The sequence below is a fragment of the Mytilus trossulus genome, chromosome 4, assembly GCF_036588685.1.
Source record: "Mytilus trossulus isolate FHL-02 chromosome 4, PNRI_Mtr1.1.1.hap1, whole genome shotgun sequence".
NCBI lineage: Eukaryota > Metazoa > Mollusca > Bivalvia > Mytilida > Mytilidae > Mytilus > Mytilus trossulus.
In genome coordinates this window covers 63302541-63326134 of record NC_086376.1, presented here as the reverse complement: position 1 = coordinate 63326134, position 23594 = coordinate 63302541, and the positions used below count along the sequence as shown (strand labels likewise).

General features: G+C 31.7%; 2 protein-coding genes across 2 annotated transcripts; both read left to right on the top strand.

Annotated features, from left to right (window-relative positions):
• The first annotated feature begins 4503 nt into the window (after positions 1 to 4503).
• On the top strand, positions 4504 to 22578 carry LOC134715731 (V-type proton ATPase subunit B). The gene is made up of 14 exons (XM_063578103.1): positions 4504 to 4678; positions 14533 to 14588; positions 14999 to 15097; positions 15675 to 15768; positions 16244 to 16321; positions 16764 to 16903; positions 17420 to 17524; positions 17743 to 17840; positions 18292 to 18415; positions 18646 to 18796; positions 19531 to 19613; positions 20257 to 20361; positions 20869 to 20998; positions 21688 to 22578. Exons 1-14 carry the CDS (start codon positions 4567 to 4569, stop codon positions 21864 to 21866), a joined length of 1554 nt encoding a protein of 517 aa, XP_063434173.1. The 5' UTR covers positions 4504 to 4566; the 3' UTR covers positions 21867 to 22578.
• On the top strand, positions 4929 to 9114 carry LOC134714345 (uncharacterized). Its single transcript, XM_063575584.1, has 2 exons — positions 4929 to 5850; positions 6500 to 9114. The coding sequence occupies exon 2, from the start codon at positions 6502 to 6504 to the stop codon at positions 9112 to 9114; it is 2613 nt and encodes an 870-aa protein (XP_063431654.1). The 5' UTR covers positions 4929 to 5850; positions 6500 to 6501.
• Positions 22579 to 23594: the final 1016 nt, after the last annotated feature.

The following is a 23594-nucleotide window of genomic DNA, read 5'->3' as shown; positions in this document are numbered from 1 at the left end:
CATACTCATGAAATAAAAACACCAACAATAAAAACCACACACGAGACCAATAAAGACTAGATGTTTCTGACTTGGGACTGGCGCAAAAATGGACTAAACAAACACACTCCAAAACGAACAGTTAATCCCAATTAAAAAGAAGCCCGTAACGGATCTTAGAAAAGGTAAAAGAAGAAACTAAGCAACAATAAATTTATCAACATAAATAAAAAGGGGATACAAACAGTTGACTACTAGTACTTTACTTTTTCAAGCGAACGGACTTGCATGTAGACTTTTTTTTTACCACTGTAATTTTAATTTTCAATATGTATAGTATTAACGTCATATCCATATTATACAAAATAAGATGTGTTCACTTTCAAGCGGGACAGCTCTCCACAAGAGACCAACTTGTTAGCTGAAATTGAAGTTTACATGCATATATAGGTCACCGTAAAGCCAAACCCGACCACAGAGCAAAAAACAGCCGAAGGCCATACAGCAATGGGTCTTAAACACTAAACTCCAATACATATAAATGAACTAAAATGAAAAATCATACAAGGCTTACAAAGGCCAGAGGCTCCTGACGTTGGACAGGCACAAAAATGCGGCTGTGTTTAAGACGTTTTGTGAGACCTAAATCCTCGCCCAATACCCCCAGCCAATGTGGAAAAAAATCCAACACACAGCTATACGCACAGTAAAACTCAGTCTAAAAAGAAGTCCGATGTCAGAATAGGTAACAAAAGAAAACTACTGTTGCTAAACGTCAAGTTTTTCCTGTATACATAATAAAGAGTTTTCGTGGATTGAATCAGTCAATCAAATGTTGAACACTTAAAAAATGATTCTTTTTATTTGTAGACCATGCCTAGTTTATGCGGGGTTAAATTGAAGATTACATGAATACGAATTCAATGAGGTCAAATAATTCACTTGGCAATGCTATAGTGAATAATTCATCAGCGATATTCCAGGCTTATACATTTGTATATTAAAAAGAAGATGTGGTATGATTGCCAATGAGCCAACGGTTAACCCTCCACATGCAAGAGACCAAAGAACACAGACTGAATTAACAACTGTAGGTCACCGTACGGCCTTCAACAATGAACAAAGCCATACCGCATAGTCAGCTATAAAAGGTCACGAAATGACAATGTAAAAAAATTCACACGAGAAAACTAACAGCCTAATTTGTGTACAAAAAACTGAACGAAAAACAAATATGTGTCACCTAAACAAAAGACAACCACTGTTTTACAGGCTCCTGACTTGGGACAGACACATACTTACAGAATGTGGCGGGTCTAAACATGTAAGTGGGATCCCAACCCTCCCCTAACCTTTGAACTAGTGGTTTAACAGAACAATATAAGAACGAACTATAAAAATCAGTTGAAAAGGCTTAACACATCAGATGGATAAAAATAAAAATACTACAAATACAAGTGGACGTAGCCGGATATTTGTACATACCAACAACAAAAAGCTTTAGACAATAAGTACAGATCTGATAGTACTCAGTCGCAGTTACTGACAGCCAGTCCAAAGCCACTAACAACTAATTAAAAAATCATGCATCTAAGACTAAATTATCAATCACTACACATCCAACATCCACATTATCCAATGCATTTAGTGTAAAGACGTCTCTAAAACAGTAAACAAAAATGACCTTGTGCAATGCATATTTTGATAAAACTGAACCAGAGACATATAATTGTATTGAACCATATAGCTGGCTGCTAAAAAAAATCACTTTCATTGATAAGATTGTCGAACACAAAAAAAAATCATATTTTGATTTTATTCACATCTCGTACTTAATACACCTTTTAGTTAATTAACTTGCTTGAACATTAAAACATTTGTTTTTACCTAACCGAATAAGACAGTCAGTATAGTCCTTAGAAACAGTAGTGGAAAGAATACCTAGTTATGTCTTACCAATGATATATGTTAGTTTTATAAGCTCCTTGGTTTTACTATTTACTTGGGGGGGGGGGGGGGGGGGGGACCCAAAAAACGTTATCATTGTCAAAAATATGGAAAAAGCGAGCAGCTTGTATAAATAGGGCAGCCTAATAGAAACTTTATATGTGGAGAAATTATTTTGGTCGAAATATTAAAACTACTAAAATTCCAAATTTCAAAATGGGAGCATTATAAGGGACTTATTATTTTTACCTGGGAGGGGGGCTGGTCAAAATGCAGGGGGGGGGGGGTCAAGTTTTTTTTCTATAAGTTGAAAGGGGGGTTAAATTTTTTATCAATTCAAAGAGGGGGATCATTTTTTTTCAAATGGAAGTACTAGTAAGTAGTTTGCATTCTTCAAGAAAGAACATTACAACAATAAAATAATAATATATTTTTACCATATTTGATCAAATTTATTTCATTACCATATGTTATAATAATTTGTTTTCTGTATATTTAACTGATTAAATTAATTCACTGATCACACATCAATATAACCATCTTGAGAGAGAGTCGTGGTGTAGTGGTTAGTGCATCGGACTACTAACACAAAGGTTCCTGGTTCGATTCCCGTTTGGGATGAAAATTTCAGAAACTCAATTTTCGGCTCTCCCTTGACACCATCTGCGAGTATGGTCTTGAGGAAACGATGATAGTCCGTCGGAAAGGGACGATAAATGGCTGACCCGTGTTAAGAGAGAGCCACATCTCTTGCACGTTAAAGACACCCTTGTAGATTTCGAAAAAGAGTAGGCTAATGCCGCTACAAGGCAGCACTCGCACCCGCAAAGTGGAAAGGGATTAATATAAGTTGCAAAACTTGTTTCCCAATCCACTATAAATAAATATGTTTAAACTAAACTAACCATCAGTACCTAAAAAGCTTAACAGTTATAAAGTCAAACGCATCAGACTCATCTCCTGTACCATACATTTCAAGAGGTTCATAAGTTTTAAGTCTAATTATGCTTGATTTTTGATTTTTATCTAACTTTTCAAGGGCATAAGATTTGGCATGGTAGACTTTGATTTTTAATTGTAAAAATTCTTCCCCACCTAAACATGCCGCAAACTGCTTCCGTTTTGAACGAAAATCTAAAGTAGCGAGGTTTTTAAAGCTGCCAATTCTTTCTGGTTCGAATAGATTCAAGCCCATTTGATTATATATTTGACTGTTTTTTTCAAGTATGGCTGTCATGTGTTGTATCATACTCACTAACTAAGCTTAATAGTTTAAGAAAAATTAAGTATGAATTAAAAAAAATCTACAACGATTTGTGTATAATTTCTTCCAAAGAAATCCAAATTGCATTGCATAATGAAAGACTATAGTGTTGACTAATAAATGATCATATATTTTTATCTAAGTTGCATACAAACAGTTGAATTTGATACAAAAGATACTTCTTAGTTGTTAAACACTACTAATGCACCTTTTGGTTTTCATTACAAGATCCTTTTCGGTCCAATTGTACTTCCCATTCCATCAAAAGTTGTACTTTTCAGGCCAATAAATCAAAATTTTTGGGATAACTTAACTAGACGAAATGCGAGATATGTGACAATAAATGAGTAAATGATTCGTTCAAGCTAAATGAACTATCAATATATAAGTTTACCAATTCCATTTAGCTTTCAATATAAGGCCTCAAGTAAAAAGATTACACAGCTTTTAAGAAAGGGGTATACAATAAATCCCTTTTACTAAATAAAGTGTTGTTACTGTTTTTAAAAACATACACCTCTTTACTGTATCCCGCCCCCCCCCCCCCCCCCCCCCCCCAAACTGAAAAAAAAATAACGAACAAGTATTTTTTTAGCCCAATATAGGAAATTAGTGGGGAAAACAAAGAAAAAACATCCCAAAGCACAGGTTATGGCTTACACTACTTACACATATTTCTTGGAAGTGCACTTTTTCAAGGCAATTTTCCTTCAAATATATTTTTGACGGACTCATTCCAATGAGAATATTTCATGTTTGCATTATTTCCGTGAAATAACATGACAAACTTGTGTTTTCTATTTTCAAATGTTTAATCACAGAACAGTATATGATATCAAATATACTAGTATATGTTCCTGGCCTGGTTTAATAGAGGGGGAATCACATTTTTTTTCATTTTTTTTAAGGGGGGATAAAATAAAAAAAGTTAAATATTAGGGGGGATCAAGAAAATTTTATAAGTTTAATTTCCAAATGACCAGCCCCCCCCCCCCCCCTCTCCCCCGGTAAATAATGATAAGTCCCTAAGTACTGCAGTAAAATATGTACTTTAAATTAAATCCTTGATAATGATCGAGTAGCCAAATTATCCGGAAATATTAGCTGTTTATTCGAGATCCGGTTTTAATAATTGTACCCCTTTTTAATGCACAATTTTCGTGGCATAAATGTTTCCTTTCGTCCCTATTAAGAGATTTCATTGTAACATCATAGATATTGAGACATTCAGACCAGAAATTTTAGTATGAAAAAGATGAGACTTTTACGATAAAATGTATTTTACCAAATAATTATTTTATGGTACCCTTGATCAGACCAAGGATTGATGAGCACTTCCTCATGATATCACATGACCGCTGAAAATATTGGTCAACATGGCGAAAACTATTGACATGAGTTCTTTCAACGGACCATTAAATGATGTTGCTGCACGAAAGATAAATCAACTTGCAGTTACAAGAGACTACATCTCACAACCTAGGATAAGTAAGATTGTCATTCAAAACAACCCACTTATTACTCTTTTTTTTCTGGCTTCAACGACAACATGTAACCGACAAAATTTTATCTGTCAAATTATTTATAAATCATTTGTATAGAAAGTGTGTTCTTTTTAAGTCTAGAGCAGAGGTTCCGAAGGTTTTTTGGACACCAGTGGTGATCTGGTCGATGATATGTTCAAGCATTGCTGGTCCAGTCAGTGTTTTAGCAGTCTAATAGTAATACTACACCTATTCTCAGAATAAGTGTCCACGCTTGTGAAATCCTTGTCGCTGATGCCCGAGGGGAGTATTACAGCATATATCTGTCAATTATTGTGATTTTTATACGAAGATATATATAATTTAATGATTTCAATCAATTTATTTGACTTGCCTACATTAGTTCAGTAAAATTTTAGTGTCGAAAGTACGCTAATTTCACCAAAAATGCATGTCGCCAGGCATAGGGCTATAATGAAACAACTGCCAAATAAAAACCAATCTATAGTTCTGAACAATGTAAAGTGTTTTCTTGTAGCATATTAACGTTACAACAAAGTGAAAAAAACAGTTCTCATTCAAATATATACATTTTTTCAATACACCTTTTTTTCTGATGTCGCCGAAAACTATGTAATCTACGTTGTTAAGCTTAAAATTTATACAATTTTACTACATAGAGTATTTAACGAATGTTAACTAGACCAAACTTATTTTAAAAGTATTGCTGTTAAACATATGTACAAACTTTGTCTTGAAATTCATTGAAATATTTTTTTTTACATTTTATGAAACCGAAAACGAGCGTTGCTATAAGCTTGTAAGTTACGTTATAGCGATTACTAACATAAGTATGTGAATTAATGCTTATTGTTTGCCTTAAAAGGTACACCTTATTGTAAAGACCAATTAAATACCCGGTGTTTTAGATTTGAGGCTTTAGAACTTGCTGAAAAATTGAAAATAGATGGTGGTTGTAATTTACGTTTTGTAAATTACGTTACCTGCTATACAATATGACAATAAAACGCGACGTTAGTACGGAAATTTTGACGTTATTCTACCGCCAGTGGTTCTTTGTTTTCATATTTCGTCTGACGTCATATAAGGAAAGCGTCATTTGACCTTCAAGGTTTTTCAAAATATATGAATGTGGAATACTCAGCTTAAATTCAGGTAAGGAGTTTATATTGTCTTTCGTTGTGATTCAAGATTATATATAAAGTTAAATACATATTTATCAAACCTTTTGTGATGCATTCATTAGAGGCTATAAGCATTTACAGCATGTATTTTCAATTTAAAAACACTAGAAAAATTGGTAATTTACGTGATCAGTAGTGTCCGAATGTTATGACTACAAATAAGGTACAAAGAAGTTAGCATCCCAAAAATTTATAAAAATAGACATAATTGTTCATGAATTTTGCAAACTTAGTCCATTGTGTATCCAGATGTGTAAATATATTGCATATTTGCTCCTTTGAATCCCTGATAACGTAGCTTACTTATGGCTACAGAAAGGCTTATAATTTATAACATTTCTTTTGCTGTGTCAAGTCAAACATGTTTTGAAAGCATGTAAACAACAGCAAGGGTGTTTATCGTTATTTTAACGGCTTCATTGCTATTTAATTTCCAAGTATCCTCTCATTTAACGTGTGCAAAATGTTATAACGTAGACTACACAACTTGATAACGTAGATTACGCATTCTTATTAAGAGTATATCAAAGAATTTCTACCATCATTTCAGATAGCTGGCTTTATAATGCTGTAGTTAATTTGTGTTCTGTTGATTTAATCAAATTTTATTTTATTTTCAGAAATGGGAAAATCAAAGGCTGAAATTCAGAAAGCCTATAGAGAGCGAAAAAAACAGAAAGAAGGAGAAGCTTATCTTAAAAAAGAAAGAGAAAGAGTCAAAGGATACTATGTGCCAATAGAAGAAAAGCCACAAAGAAAGGCAAATGAAAGGCGTAAAAAGGTTCGTGAATGGGTTCGACAACATAGGCTAAAGAAAAAGAATCTTACCAAAACAGTAGCTAATAATTTGGAGCAAACCAAAACAGTAGCTAATAACTTGGAGCAATGTTCAGAAATATCATCATCATCAGATGTCACATCTACAGTTAACATTGTGACTGAACAATTGATAGTTAAGTTACCGTCACTGGCTACAAAGAAAAGAACCAGAACTAGAGTAAATCGTGCCAACGCCAAACATAGAAGAACAATAGCAGACCTGACAGACAAAAATGAACTACTCAATAGAAAAATTAGGACCGTATCAAAGCGATATCAGAGATTAATAAACAGGGAAAAGAAAACACAAACTATCATAAGAAATCCTACTACATCATCCTCCTCCAGAAATAGCCCTTCTACATCAACATCAATTGCTCTGACACCTAGAAAAAGAACTATACAAGAAATCAGAGAAGAGGGTCTGACACCACATAAGGTTCCAAAAAAGATCCAGGAAAAACTACTCTTTGCAAATGTTATAACAGAAGAGATAGGGGCTGCTTGGAAATCAGATGGGTTGAAGGGAAAACACGTTTTGAAGAAAATTGTTAACGGAGAAATAATCAAGAAGTACAAGATGAAGAAAATGTTAGGCATCAAATCCGGAATAAGACGTCATCACTTCAAGGCCACAGTGTGTTCCAACAAATTGCTCTCTTTTCCTTTATTGAGGAAGCGTGTAGAATCAAGAGAAATACTTCGTGGAGACGTCGTCACATTCTTAGAAAGAGACGATAATAGCAGAATGATGCCTGGCAAAAACGATAAAAAGAAAACTGAAACCGGTCATATACAAAAAAGAGTTCTTAACGACAGCATGTTATTTTTGCATCTCAAATTCAAAACTGAGTCACCGAAGAAAATTTCACTTGCTACCTTCTGTCGTTTGAGACCAAAGCATATATGCCTGACCAAACATTTAAGTAGAAATAAATGCCTCTGCCAAAAGCACCAAAACATGGCGTTAGCCCTTAAGAACATGAAAACGTCAGGTGCCAACGTAACCATCAATCCCGATGAATTTGTAAGGCAGCTAAAAGACAAGCCACTCCCAGAGATACTCTCAGAAATTCGAAATGAAAATGTCAGGTATGAACAGTGGAAAAAGGTTGAGATGGCAGATGGCAAAAAAAGAACAAAAATTGTTGAGAGAGAGGAAACAAGGGACAGCTTCATTTCAATTGTACATACTCAAGTTCGTGATTTTCAAGAACACGTGTCAAGAGTTCGACTTCAATACCAAGCCTTAAACAATCTGAAAGAAAATTTACCGTGGGAAAATGTAATCGTGCAGATGGACTTTGCCGAAAACTTTTCATGTACTTCAGCCGATGAAGTTCAGAGTGCATATTGGAATTCGAGTGCTGTTACCCTACATCCAGTTGTTGTTTATTTCAAGAACGAACAGAAGGAACTTGAACATAAAAACTATGTCTTCGTTTCCGACGATCTTGGGCACAACATAGGATCTGTTTATACCATCATTCAAAAGCTTTTGTCTGAAATAAAGAATCATGTCAATAATCTGAAGGTTGTTCACTACTGGACAGATAGTCCAAGTTCACAATATCGTAACAAGACGGCCTTCTACATTGTGTCTGATCATAAAAATATATTTGGTGTCAATGCCATTTGGAACTATTTTGAAACCGGGCACGGAAAAGGGCCATGCGATGGCATTGGGGGAACATCAAAACGTACCGCAGACCTCGCCGTCAGACAAGGAAAAATAACAGTACAGGATGCACCTGAGTACTTTGAAAGAGTGCAAAAGCACCACACGAGTGCTAAATACATTTATTACAATTCAACAGAATGCACAGATAGCAGGTTAGAGATTTCAGAGTTCAACAAACACATAATTCCATTGAAGGGAACAATGCAGGTCCACTGTGTGGTTGGTGTATCTAAAGGTATAGTCAAGACGACCGTGACTTCCTGTTACTGTGAGGAATGTTTGATAGGTAATTTCCATGATTACTCAGAGTCAAACATATTGAAAGGAGAGAATGCTGGTCGTGTTGTAGTACCAGAAAAAGAGGCCAATATAAATCAAAATGAGCATGTTGAAACAGCTGAAGTCGAAGCTGACAGGATTGAGATAACCATCGCCGTCGACCAATTTGTTGCGGCAATATATGATAATGCATGGCACGTTGGAAAAATAACAGACATCGATGAAACTGATAAAGAATGTCAAGTTAATTTTTTGCGGCCAAGTCAAGGAAGGAATACTGGAAATCCTTTGTATAAATGGCCAAATCCAGAAGACAAAATATGGTTACAGGTCACAGACATATTGTGTAACATTAGAGAGCCCAATAAAGTTGGACGGAGTGGTCGAAGCTTTGAAATTGATCCTCAGGACTATAGAAATGCCTGTAGTTTGTTACAGTTAAGATCTAATACTTAAACAGATGCTTAAAAACTGAAAATCAAGAAAGAACGTTCTTTTTTTTATAAAGTGTAATTTACGTTATATTTGTAAAACATTTACAGTTTAATGATAAAACACCCAAAATGTTGTTACAATATTTCTTTTTTCATACATTTTGAAAGAATTCAGGAAGAAGGATGAAACAATCCTGATTATGAGAGAATTTTTCTTTGTAAGATACGTTACAGTTTTGTGTAATTTACGTTATTGTTTCATTGTTGGCAATCCAAGTTTGTTATGAAAACATTTTAAAAAGATGTGTAGTAATTATTTTTTCATCAGATGAGAGGCAATACACAACATGTAGAGTGTTTGCATACACTGAGCATGTTTTTTAATACTGAAAATGTAAGCTGTCATATTATTGTCATGTTTTATACCAAATTTTTATCAGTTTATATTTCGATCCAATGTTTTTTTTTAATAGGAATTTTGAGGAGAAACTTTTACAGTTATTTGACTGTATTATTATCAGTTTATTTAGCCATTGAAAACTATTCAAATTTACAAAATATGTTTGAACTATTCATTTGAATCTATGCATAAGTACCTGAAACGTAGATTACAGCATACTCTATACCCATATTTTGGCATTGTATTTTCTTTTTTATTTCTATTGGTTGAGATCTGCCGTTTTGCATTTTGATTTGTTGTATGCTTATGTTTGAAATAAAATATAAATATTGATGTTTGTTACAACTTTTTGAATTAGAAATTATTTTCCAACCGTGGACACTTATTCTGAGAATAGGTGACTATCATATCTGCATATTCTGAGTATTCCAAAATTTCTACAATAACTGTCACTGGTCATTTGGTCCAGAAATTGATGAACTAACTGCACAAACCATGGATTTTTTTATCTGGACCAACTTTTGTTTTCGCCTCTGGCAAAAAACAATCAATTTTTTTAACAACAAGTCGTATATTGGTATGATGTTGGCATGGTCGCCGTCATTGTCCAAAGACATTTGGTTTTCGCACTCTAACTTTAATATAAGTTTATAATAGAAATCTATGAAATTTAAACACAAGGTTAATGACCATAAAAGGAAGGTTCGGATTGATTTTGGTAGTTTTGGTGCCTACAGTTTAGGAATTGGGGACCAAAAAAAGGTCCCAAATAAGCATTTTTGTGGTTTTGCACAAAAACTTTAGTATAAGTAAATAGAAATTTATGAAATTTTAAAACAAGGATTATCACCACAAAAGGAAGGTTGGGATTGATTTTGGGAGTTTTGGTCCCAACAAGTTAGGAATAAGGGACCAAAAGGGTCCAAAATTAAACTTTGTTTGATTTCAGCAAAAAATGAATCATTGGGGTTCTATGATATGCCGAATCTAACTATTATTTAGATTCTTAATATTTGATCCTGTTTTCAAATTGGTCTACATGTACATTTTAAAGGTCCAAAGGGTCCAAGATTAAACTTAGTTTGATTTTAACAAAAATTTAATTCTTGGCGTTCTTTGATATGCTGAATCTAAACATGTACTTAGATTTTTGATTAGTTTTCAAGTTGGTCCAAATCGGGGTCCAAAATTAAACTTTGTTTGATTTCAACAAAAATTGATCCACATTGAGGTCTAAAGGGTCTAGAATTGAACATTATTGAGTTTGACGCCCGAACATCAAAAAGGGGGATGCTGATTACATATATAAAAGTCAATATAAAAGCATGTGTTCGACTTGTTTAACTGCTTTCTTTGTAACTGGATTATAAATTTATTTATTTAATCCAAATTATCATTAGCATTTGCTGAAATTTGGTTGGTTGAATAATTCGATAAATCAATTGACCCCCTAAGGAGTTATCACCCTTTATAGTCAATTTTTAACAATTTTCATAATTTTGTAAATTTTCACTTACATTTTCCACTGAAACTACTGGGCCAATGTCATTATAGATAGAGATAATTGTAAGCAGCAAGAACCTTTAGTAAACTAAGAATTACAAACACAACATCAAAACATAATTTAGTAATGAATCCATCTGTGTCCTTTGTTTAATATTCACATAGACCAAGGTGAGCGACACAGGCCTCTAGTTTAAGAAGTACAAAATAAGATGTAAAACATTGACATTATTTCATCGCACATAATTTAAGTACTGTTGTAACAATAATATAAAATTACTTTAAAGTTAAAAAGTAAAAACTTTAAAATATTTACTGTTTACCCAAAGAAATAATGTATCGTAATTCTGAATATATATATTTCGTAGTTTACAATCAAACTGATACATTCTCGTTTTTGGTTTAAATTCAAACTCAAAAGATGCATCTTGCTTAGCATCAACTTGCTGATAATGTCATTAAAAACCTTTGCATTTGTCAACGTTCACCATGAAAATCTCTTCAACCTTTTACATAACCCATTCTTATCGTTTTGTTGTTGCTGCAAATCAGCAATAACGGTAATGGGTTCATGACTTTAGAATTTGACAGTGCTGTGAAAAAAAAGCTCCATATAATTTTTAACCCCCAAAACAATAAACTAAAAATAGCAAGAAAACTACTTGGAAACCTTCATTCTTGACTAAGGAGATCCATGAAGGCTTGGCATTTGAATGGTTACAACAAATGTTAATTAATGAAAATATTGATAATTCTGTAATGAAATAATTTAAATAAGCAATGTATCAGTCTGTTTACCATTCCTTACATGGAAGGATGAAATACTTTCGATCACACTACACTGTACAATGTAGACACAGTTTGTGATTGTGAAAGTTCCTCCATCGTTCAATTTTCATCCATGGAGATCCCTGGAGACAGAAGCAGATTTTAATTATACTTATTTATGTGTGAGCTCTGACTGGTGTATAACAAAAATGATTAGCCTCACAAGACATACATATACCTAGAAAAATTATGCCAAAGGGCCAAGTAAGCCTTCCTCAGCACTAAGCATCAACAGTTACTGTGAAATTACTTTAATTCGTGGGTATCAATTTTCGTGGATTGAGCAATATTAACATGTTCGTGCACGGTGGGTTTTTAAATTCGTGGATTTTAGTTTTCTTAAAAAATAAATAAAATTAAAGCCTTTAGAAAAGAAGGTTACAAATAGCCTTGACTGAAGGAAATTGCAAAGTAAAATGAACACTTTATCATACTAGCATATCAATACCAGAAATCAGACTTTCATGATCAAAAATAGTTTTGATGAGAATTAAAACATCAAAAGTTGTACAGTTTAGGTTATTAAAGATTAAATGGGTATTATCCTGCATGCTGTTGAAGTTCTGTGACTGCTATTAAAGTATTCTCAGATTTGGCATTATTGAATATATTCTCTAGATTATCTCAGTTTCCGTATCCAATGGGGATCTTTCCATGTCTTGATTTGGTTTGGAAAATGGTTGTTTTATTTCGTTGGAGACTTAAATCCAGGAAAACCACAAAAATGGGTACCCCACGAATAAAAGTACTTTCACAGTATCTGTTATTTGGTGCTTAAATCTTCTCTCAAACAACTTGAGCTACATGTAACTTTAACCAAATTTAGTCACAGTCATCATTGGAGTATTTAGTTTAAAAATATGTCTGGTGATCTTGCTAGCCTGACAATGTCTTAAAATAGTAGACAGGGGTAAAATGCACATATATATATATTAAATGCAAGTATTTTTTCAATTGAAAACTGCTATAAATATTGAAAATCTGACATGACAAAGTGTTAAGAATGTTGAGACCTTCATACTGTCTATTTTTGTGAAAACTTTTGACTTTTTATAGTTGTTGCCCTTGAATGACAATTTTTTTATGAATTTTTGTCATTTTTGCCTATGGTGAAAATTGTAATAGAATGAAACTATATTAGCAATGATTATCAGTAATACAAGATCTACAGACATCTTTACTGAAATCTTTAGTCAATTTGTTAATGATTATGCCCTTCAATGCTGATTTTTACCATAGAACCTTTCAAAAGCAAAACTGATCAGCAGGACATGATCTATATAATGGCATTGTCATGATTGTCAGTTCAAAGAGTTATTGCCCCTTTAATCACGAAGATTTACCAAAAAGTGGTCATTGTGGAATATGCTGGTTAGTGACCTCTTTAGAGCCTTTAATTTAGTTTTTACAAAACAAAAGCAAAATGGTACTATAATAATAAAAGTACTTATTAATCTGTTTATTATGTAGTAAATATAATTACATATTGAAGTTACAGACATACAGAATTGCGTTTTATTTTTTGGTTGTGATTTTTAAGCTTTAAAAAGAAGACATATTGGTAACATCTTTATTTAATCATTGACTTTTCCAACCCTGTCTTTCTACACCATGTATGAACAAAATGTACATGTGACATTTGCATGCAAATTGAGTTCTCTATACTCCCAAGCTATTGATTATGAATCAAGCAAATAGTTGTATAGACTTAAATACAGACAAGAAATATTGATCCCAGTACAGCAGCCATTGATTACTGTCCTATTGATTGTGTTTGTACAGTTTATGTTTTGATAGAATAACCATACAATCATGACAGACCATTAATTAGTGATTGTTTCCTGACTTGTTTAGAAAATTATTGACTGGTTCTACTCTCATTGACTTAATACTTTGATGGTAGGAGTGGTGAATGATAGGAAACAGATTCAATGATTTATTCTTGATTGAATTTCATTAATTTCCGGTGCTAAAAAATATCTGTTATTAGACAAATTTCTTCTTGTAATGTATTCATGTGCAAATGTTGTGCAATGTGTAGTGTGAAATACTTGATTTAATTAATAACATAAGATTCAGAATTTAAATGACAGTACCTTTCGGTTTCAGAAATGTCTTTAATTTGAATTGTTCATCCTGAACATGCATGAAATATTTGAAGCTGCACTTGGCATACATTGAAAAAGATGTGCTTTTGATATACATTTTAAAACTTGAATTGCAATTAAGAGGGTACCCAACATTTTGACTAAAACAGATTTGGCTCATTAAGTTTTCATAAATTTTGACAAAATATTTTCATTGACTTGTTGAAAAAAAGTTAAAAAATTTCAAGAATTTTGAACCATTCAAGTTACAGGAATAATTTCATTGGATATGTAGTAGTTTGACAAACACGAGTTTTGCTCATTGTGAAGCTTGATTTTTCTTCTCTTATGGTATGTGATTAAAAGTTTACCAGACTTTTAAAGAGTTGACTCCCTTAGATGTAGCTTATTATGTTGAGCTAAACATTTACATTGTGTCTGTTGGATAAAATTTTCCCAAGTTAGACATGTAGCTGTTGGTGGGCTCAGTTGCTGTCACATGTAGGAATATCCTCAATTTCCTTTGATTTAACATTTAGTTAGTTTTTTGCTATCAGAAAAAGATAACAGTTGGTCTAGATCTGCAACAGATGTGCTGATTATTTATTTTAATTTATTTCAGCATATAAAACCGTGTCAGGTGTAAATGGACCTTTGGTTATCCTGGACGATGTAAAGGTAAGCTATACAAATCAGTTCGAGCAAAAGCTAAAGAAACAGATATAGTTAAAGTGGACCTATCAGAATCACTGTGGCATTTGAGTAATCTCATATTTTTCTTTGACAAAACACATATATTTGATAAAAAAGGAATTATTTTTGTGGATCCAGGATGTGCATGTGTTTAATTGGTATTTAAACTTCCTGTGGCACGTATTGTATTAATAATTATTAAGATACTTTTCGATTTGTTTTTAAAACCATATTTTTGAAAGCAAGAAATTTGCACTAATTATGCTTATGATTTGCAATATGTCACACATAATGATAATCGCAAGTGTCTGCAGGGTGTAAAGGGAAAGTATTTTGACTGTTACTGACTGCCAATTAATTCTTAGTCTATGAATAATATTTTTGATTTGTTTCAGTTTGCCAAATTTGCAGAAATTGTACATTTAACATTAGCAGATGGAACCGTCAGAAGTGGACAAGTTCTGGAAGTGTCTGGCTCTAAAGCCATTGTTCAGGTAAATTGCCTTGCTCTAAAGCCATTGTTCAGGTAAATTGTCTGATTCTAAAGCCATTGCCCAGGTAAATTGTTCACTAACATTGAATACAATTCTCTGGTTATTAAACTACTTCTTGCATGAAAAAAGTAATTTATAAAATAAGGCCTATCATTAAACAGTAAGAAATCCTGATTTTTATACAAAATGAAAATTCCGTTTTGCAAATTTATTATCAATAAGATATTTGAAAAAAAATGAATCTACCAAAATTTGAGGAATAAATCAATATATAGTTCAATTGATGTTATAAAAGATGAAGATTTGTTCATTACAAATATTCATGACCTTTGGGTCTGTTTTAGAAAAATTAAAGTTTACCTAATGGGAAAGTTATAAAAAAAATGTGCCACTCCTTTTCACCAGAATGGCAGTGACCCTAGTTCCACATAATCAGGATTATCCGGTTTGAATTTATTCATACTGAAGCTGTGTAACTATATATACCACTTTTAGCTCTGTCCACAATGTATGTGTATCTACATAACACTGTTTTTGAAAGAGATATGTTTTGTACCTTTTTACTTATATTTTGTAGGTATTTGAAGGAACCTCTGGAATTGACGCCAAACATACATTATGTGAATTTACAGGAGATATTCTGAGAACTCCAGTATCAGAAGACATGTTGGGTAAGACTGGGCATTAGAGTATCAAATTACTTAACTGATAAACATATTGACATAGAAGCCTTAGATATAAGAAGATGTGGTATGAGTGCCAAAGAGACAACTCTCCATCCAAGTCACAATTTGCAAAAGAAAAACCGTAATAGGTCAAATAACGGTCTTCAACATCGAGCCTTGGCTCACACTTAACAGCAAGCTATAAAGGGCCCAAAAAATTACTGTTTTAACCATTCAAACAGGAAAACCAACAGTTTAATTTATATAAAAAAAACCATAAGAAACGAGAAACGCTTATGAACCACATCAACTAACGACAACTACTGAACACCAGATTCCTGACTTAGGACAATTGTTTTTACCTAGCATTTTAGGGAAAACTTAGAATTTCAAAGTTGTTAACTTCTTTACCATAGCTGTGAAGCTATTTGAAATTGTGCAATCATTTCTTATGTATATTTATTTCATATTTTTTTTACAGGTCGTGTGTTTAATGGTTCAGGTAAACCTATCGATAGAGGACCACCAGTATTAGCAGAGGACTTCTTGGATATTCAAGGTAAAAACCTTAAATTAGATCAGAAAAAGAAAATGAAAATCACAGAATATAAGACACTATTGCAGTTTTTACATGAAAGTATAATTTTAGAATGTTGTATGAAACTAAATTTTAATTGCTTTTCTTATTACCGAATATAAAAAGGAGAAAAAGTCTGGGCCCAATTATTATTTTTGAAACTCTCACAAACAACTTTCAAAGTGTAGTCATGGTAGTGATTCTGCTACTCTAGTTAAAATTGCAAAAATTTACAATTAAGGGAAGTCAAAATTTAGAAAAATCAGATAATTCCAACTTTGAAGAATATTGAGAAAGAACAAAAAGTTACCAAATTATCTACGAGCATGTATAATGTATTCTTGTTGAAAAGGCACACTTATTTATATAAATTCAAACTTACAAAATGTTTAATATTTTTTTTGACTTTATACCTTTATTTTAGGACAACCAATCAATCCCTGGTCTCGTATTTACCCAGAAGAAATGATCCAGACAGGTATATCAGCTATAGATGGTATGAACAGTATTGCCAGAGGACAGAAAATTCCTATCTTCTCTGCTGCTGGTTTACCTCATAATGAAGTAAGAGTCTCATTAAATGCTTTCTACGATGTTGTTTCAATGTTAGGGGGTATATTTGTTTTTATCCACTGATGAAAATGATGATCCAGTTGTATTAATCTTGCTTGCATGACAACTTTGAATTCTGTTCTACATATATAGAGCCAATGTTAAAAACAGTACATAAACATATTTCATTAATCTTATGGAGCCATAAAAAGAGCAGTACAATCGCTCATACATTTAAATTAACTGATTCAGAAATAAACAAGAGAAAAAAGATTTTTAAAATTGAATGTTATATATAATTAAGCAGAACACAAATACAGTTCTTGTTTCTGGTCATGGCTACTTGAGGAAGGGGAGACAATTCCTACTCCCAAGAAATTTTGCATGAATTCTTGATACAGTCAATGAATATGACATGACACTTGGCTTTCAGTGCTAAATTTAAGTAGTTGAAATTTGCAAATTTTCCTAATTTTAACAAGTTGGCGTTATTATTATTATTATAATTTGTTCTTATTTCTTTGATAGATTGCTGCCCAGATTTGTAGACAAGGTGGTCTTGTCAAAGTTCCAGGGAAAAGTGTATTAGATGATCATGATGACAACTTTGCTATTGTGTTTGCAGCTATGGGTGTAAGTATTATGTCTGATATATAGATATAATGGAAAAGGAGAGATAGCACCAAGTTCACTTTCAAGTACTGTGGGAATATATATATGATGTTTTTCTGTGAAGCTTATTTTTAGTCTCCAATGTTGTTGTCATTCCATAGCAATAGAAAAGAATTGATATATTACACTTTAAGATTTTTTTAATTTAGATTATTTTTTTATTGTTCATTGTCTTTTAGGTAAATATGGAAACTGCTCGATTTTTCAAACAAGATTTTGAAGAAAATGGTTCTATGGAAAATGTGTGTCTTTTCCTTAACTTGGCCAATGATCCAACGTAAGTACTTATAAAGCTGTATTCAAATTAGAACAAACAATTGACTGTATTTAAAAACAGAATTGCAACATATCATGTTTTTGTGCTGTTTTAATACACAGTTATGAGATGTTGAAAAGGATTTTTTTAAGAATGTGCTTTGAACTTTGTTGTGCAGTGTACATGTATTTTCCACTTTTGCCTGGAAACGTTTTTTTTAAGTTTAATGTTACTTTAACATTGTTCATGCATTACTAATTAATTATTGATAACAATTAATAAATTTCTGTGATGGAGTTACAATGATTGTTTCTAATTATCATGAGTAAATTATTTATTACTCAGCTACATTAGATTTAAACAGAAATGAATACTCTAAGCAAAAACACACAGGGCTTGAAAATGAAAATAAGTATTGATATTTTGACAAACAATGGGAATTGTAACAGTTGCCTATATTGTCTCATTTCAGAATTGAACGTATTATCACTCCTAGAATTGCTCTGACAACAGCAGAATTTTTAGCTTACCAGTGTGAGAAGCACGTTTTGGTCATTTTAACAGACATGAGCTCTTATGCTGATGCTTTGAGAGAGGTTTGTTCTTTAGCATTCAGTTTCAACTCAATGTTTATTAAATGTGTTGATCAATTTGATATTGGTATAAAGGTTTTTTTTGTCATAAAATAAAAAAGAACAAAGGTTAAATTTGTGTTAACTTATCAAGCTTGATAATAACTCGTCAAAGATTTTTTTTATGTTTCTAGCATACAAGTTCTTATGCTGTTTTTTTTTTTATCAATGTCAGATCTTTTTGTAATTTACAGGTCTCTGCTGCCAGAGAAGAAGTACCAGGTCGTCGTGGTTTCCCAGGTTACATGTACACAGATTTAGCTACTATTTATGAAAGAGCTGGTCGTGTTGAGGGACGTAATGGTTCCATTACACAGATTCCTATCTTAACTATGCCTAACGATGGTAAGTTGGTAATTATTCAGTCTGCATTTACCATAAAGTTTACAATAATATCAAGGGAGAGAATTTGAGACCTACAAATGATTATCAACTATATTAATGATATAAAATTAGAAGGAAACAAGGACAAATATAGAAACCATTATAAAGATTTCATACCTGCTTTCACATTTACCAACTGCAGAGGTGATTGTTATAAAAAATTTTCCATTAAAAGCAGACAACACGTTTGCCACCTGAAAGTTGTGATTTTCGTTTCAGATATCAGCGAAAACAAAAACTCAATCCATACAAATTTTTCTTAAAGAAATGAAGTGAAGTTATACTTATTATTATTGAAACGTTACCAAAAAGTTCCCCATTTAATCCTAGAATATCTTAATTGATGTAAATGGAATATTACAAATATATTATTTTCTTGTCTATATGTTTTGATATAAGCCTTAAATTATCACAAATAAATTTCCTTGTTAATTTTAGAAGAAAATGATAAGATTTATAATCCAGACTTTCATAGATGTCCAAAAATTCTGTACTTCATTCCAAAAAAAGTTAAAAACTATAGGTTATAACTATAGAAATTTGATTTCAATAAAAATGAATTACATGGTAGATTCCTATAAACAATTTTAAAAATGGAAATTTTGTAAAAAAAACCCAGTACTCAATTAGACTGAAACAAAGCAAAATGAAAGTAATGGTATAGCACTAATTGTTTACTATTTATTTTTGTACAGATATTACCCATCCTATTCCTGATTTAACTGGTTATATCACAGAAGGACAGATCTACGTAGACAGACAATTACATAATAGACAGGTTTGTTGTCTCTATTGATTTAACTGATAGTGTGGATTCATTTATTTTCGTGGGTATCAATTTTTGTGGATTGAGTAAAACTTACATTTTCGAGGATATTTGAATTGGAGGTTTGCCGATTTCTGTGTACAAAGCCTATGGCAAATTTGTAATTCGTTGAACATATGAATTCGTAGTTCACCTGTACCCACAAAACCCACGAAAATTGGTATCCCACGAATAATAAAGCATTCTGTAGATTATTTTTTGTTACACACCAATCATCATGGCTTTGATTGTTATGGGTAAACCACTAATTGAAAAATTCAATGCAGCACTAATTAACTGTAGTTTTGTATACAGGCTTTGGGAAAATAACGAAATCAAATATATTGGAAAATAACAATGTTTCTTTACTTCACAAAAGTAAATATCAACTTTTCAATTTTTTATCCATATAGTTTTTTTCTAAGTTTTCAGCACAATTTAATATGTCATTTATTTAGTTAGATGCAATGCTTACATTATTCAACTGGTAGGCTTGGTTAAAAAAAAAATTATACCAACAATGTACTTTTTCAAGATTATGCAATGCTAGTTATGGCCATTTTAATGATGTGTTAAACTTTTAATGAAAACCCCAAACTAATGTTTACCATTTCAGATCTATCCACCAATCAATGTATTACCATCATTATCCAGATTGATGAAGTCTGCCATTGGAGAAGGCATGACAAGGGAAGATCACTCTGATGTTTCTAATCAATTGGTAAGTAACTGTTTAAACTACAGATCTAGTAGACTAACCTGTTATAAAGGACTTGGCCTCAAATTGGGTTTTATGCACTTTAGAAAGAAAAGAAATTTCTTTTTTTTCCCCTCGTCAGCATGTTTAAAAATTATTTGTAGAAGGTACATGCCATTATTATATTATGCCTGGTGTATTTGAATTACAAATAATTTTAGGGTTCGTTACTTGGTTTCCGAAAAAAAGAAAAATGTTACAGTAAATATATGGACAGTTCATCCTTTTGAACTTTTGGTACTGTAAATTCAGAAATTATTGTTTACATTCTTTACAATAATGTAACTGAGTGAGAATTTCAATAAGAACTCAAATTCAATATCTGATACATGTATTTGTTTGCACATTGTTTTTAAATAGCAATAATTAATCTCATATGTTTGTCTATCCTTCAAAAAGCATATTAATAAATGCACACATTGTTTTATAATCAACATTTATTAGTTATGTATTTATATTAATCCTTTTCAGTATGCTTGTTATGCTATTGGTAAAGACGTACAGGCTATGAAGGCTGTCGTAGGAGAGGAGGCTTTAACTCCAGAAGATTTGTTGTATTTAGAATTTTTAACAAAATTCGAGAAGAATTTTATATCACAGGGTAAGTGCTATTGAATATATAAACTTTACACATAAGAACTTTTTGAATTTTAATTTTTTATTCACCTCTAAAACCAAACTAAATGGTAAAAATATAGTCTTGCTTAACTATATTTTCTGGAGGAAGAAACAGAATAATTCTGACACGGTTGTATAATCTATCATAATTGATGAATAAGCATGAAAAGAACTATGAAGACGTCTTAGTACTGTCATGGAAATATATCCCTTGCTTAATCCAAAGTAAGGGGAGGTATCAAAGGGAATCAAAAAATTGTTTTGGTTTAAATGATTTTTTTTATATTTGACGATGACTGCATTTTCACTATCATTATGAAAACAAGGAGATGTGGAATGCCAACTATCCAACAAAGTCTTAATAATGACTTTGTTGTAAGCAACTTTTGTTGATTTTAGTTCTATGTTAATCTTGAAATCAAGCATTTTGTACATTATTTTGTTACCAAATTAGTGCTAGAAAGTTTGTAATTTTATAGAGGAAGTTTTATCATGCAAATCAGCTATAGTTTATACAGTTGGAAACAAACAAGAATTTGTTATTTGTAATTATCAATAAATTCCCTAAACTGTTTCTGTTTTTTTCTTGTATAAAATAAGAAATGAATTTAAGTATTTGTAGTAATACACATGTTATACAAAGAATACATTTATCTTTATTTGTCATTGCAGGTCATTACGAAAACAGAACAATTTTTGAATCTCTAGATATTGGATGGCAATTGTTGCGTATTTTCCCAAAAGAAATGTTAAAACGTATTCCACAGTCAACTTTGGCAAAATATTATCCAAGAGACACACAAAAGTCTGCAGGGGCAGCTGCCCATCCAGATCAAAGCACACAATTATAAGATTTACTGTAAAATTAGTCATCTTATTAATAATACATTCCCAGAAATTAGAGTCCAAGTGGGCCGTCAGAACTTTTTTGTATTTACAGTATAACAAGAGGTTCTAGATGTGATTTCTTTCATGACAAAGATATATTGTAAAGTGGTATATGTTGGCCGATGTTAGATTTTGCTATAACTAGAGTTATAACATGTCATATAACTTGAGATTTCACATTCTTTAAACTGGTTTTGATCCTTAGAAGTGTAAAATTTAAGCATGGTCATATTTGCAAGTAATTATCACAAATTAAAAAATAAAGCCCTCACGAAAAATTTCCACTTTACAGTATGATCTTGTTATTAATAAATATATTTGGAAACATATTAAACTAAGCACGTTATTATGTCATGCTATGTAATTATTTCAATTCTGTCTCAAAATAAAATCAGTTATTAGGGTATTTTTGTTGCGGGTGATTTAAGTAGATTCTAGGTAGATGTTATAATGAAATTATGTTGTAATCTATATATTAAGCAGATAATGTAAAGAATATTCATAACAGTGATAAATAAATTCTTCCTGGACTTCAGTAATATGTATTTGTTTCTTCTGTTATTTAATGGTAGGTTTGGTATAATGTATTTTATTAGAATTTCTAGTCATCATTTGGATATTTTTTATGAAGAACTCAAGCACTATGCTGATGGTCTTTATAGGAATCTTAAAATTTAAGGAGAGAAAAAAAACAAATTGATAGAACTGTATACCTGCATGAAATATTTTGCTTTTCGTTTATATATGTATGTATTATTAGTTTGTTTATTCTAACTAATTTGATTTGTTCAGAAAGAGTCACATGTATACCCATAAAGGTAAACTAAAAAAGCAGATAGAAAAATAGATATTGCACTGTTTGTTCTGTAGATTCAATACTTTGTGATGGTATTGAAACAGCCAATCTAATAAATTTCTGCTATATTTCTGATTTACTGACTACAGTAATATAACAATTGTAGTCTCATTTAGGGTCCATACAAGGATAAATTGACCTTGAACTCTTTTTGAGTAAATATACTTCTTTCAGTTTGATATATTCTTGTATCAACCTCTAATTATAATTATAAAACATCAATCTTGAAACATTTTCTTGCATCAAGGATAATAGAAATTAAGGTATATGACTTGTAACCTGATTTAAGGTGATTTCATATTTAATATTAAATGTTCTGTTATGTTATTAAATCTTGAAGTTTTAGTCCCAGAAATACTGTTAGCATATTGTTCATTACTAATCAGTCAATATAAACACATTGCTAACTAGGAGAACAAAACCAAAAGTTATTTACGCATTTTGAAGATCCTCATTTAGTTATGGAAACAAATACAATTATCTTGGCTATATCTTGTACTACAGGTAGTAAGTTTTAGAGAGAATGGTATCAACGTTTTGTCTTGTATAACATGTCTGAAGCATTAGTTCTATTCTATGACTCACGTCTCTTGTTTATAACCTACTATTAAGCATTATCCAAAAGTTAGACATAATTCATTTTAATAAAAATTAAACATTATAAAACACATTTGTAAGAAAGTTATGTATGCTGTCAAGTGCCGGACTTGAATAGAAATAAGCTCTATATTGAGAGTAGTGTGTTTATATATTCAGATTAGTGTATTTATTTATAATTGATTTCAAACTAAAATGTTACACATAGTTCATGTAGGCCTTTAAAAAAAAGGTTGAT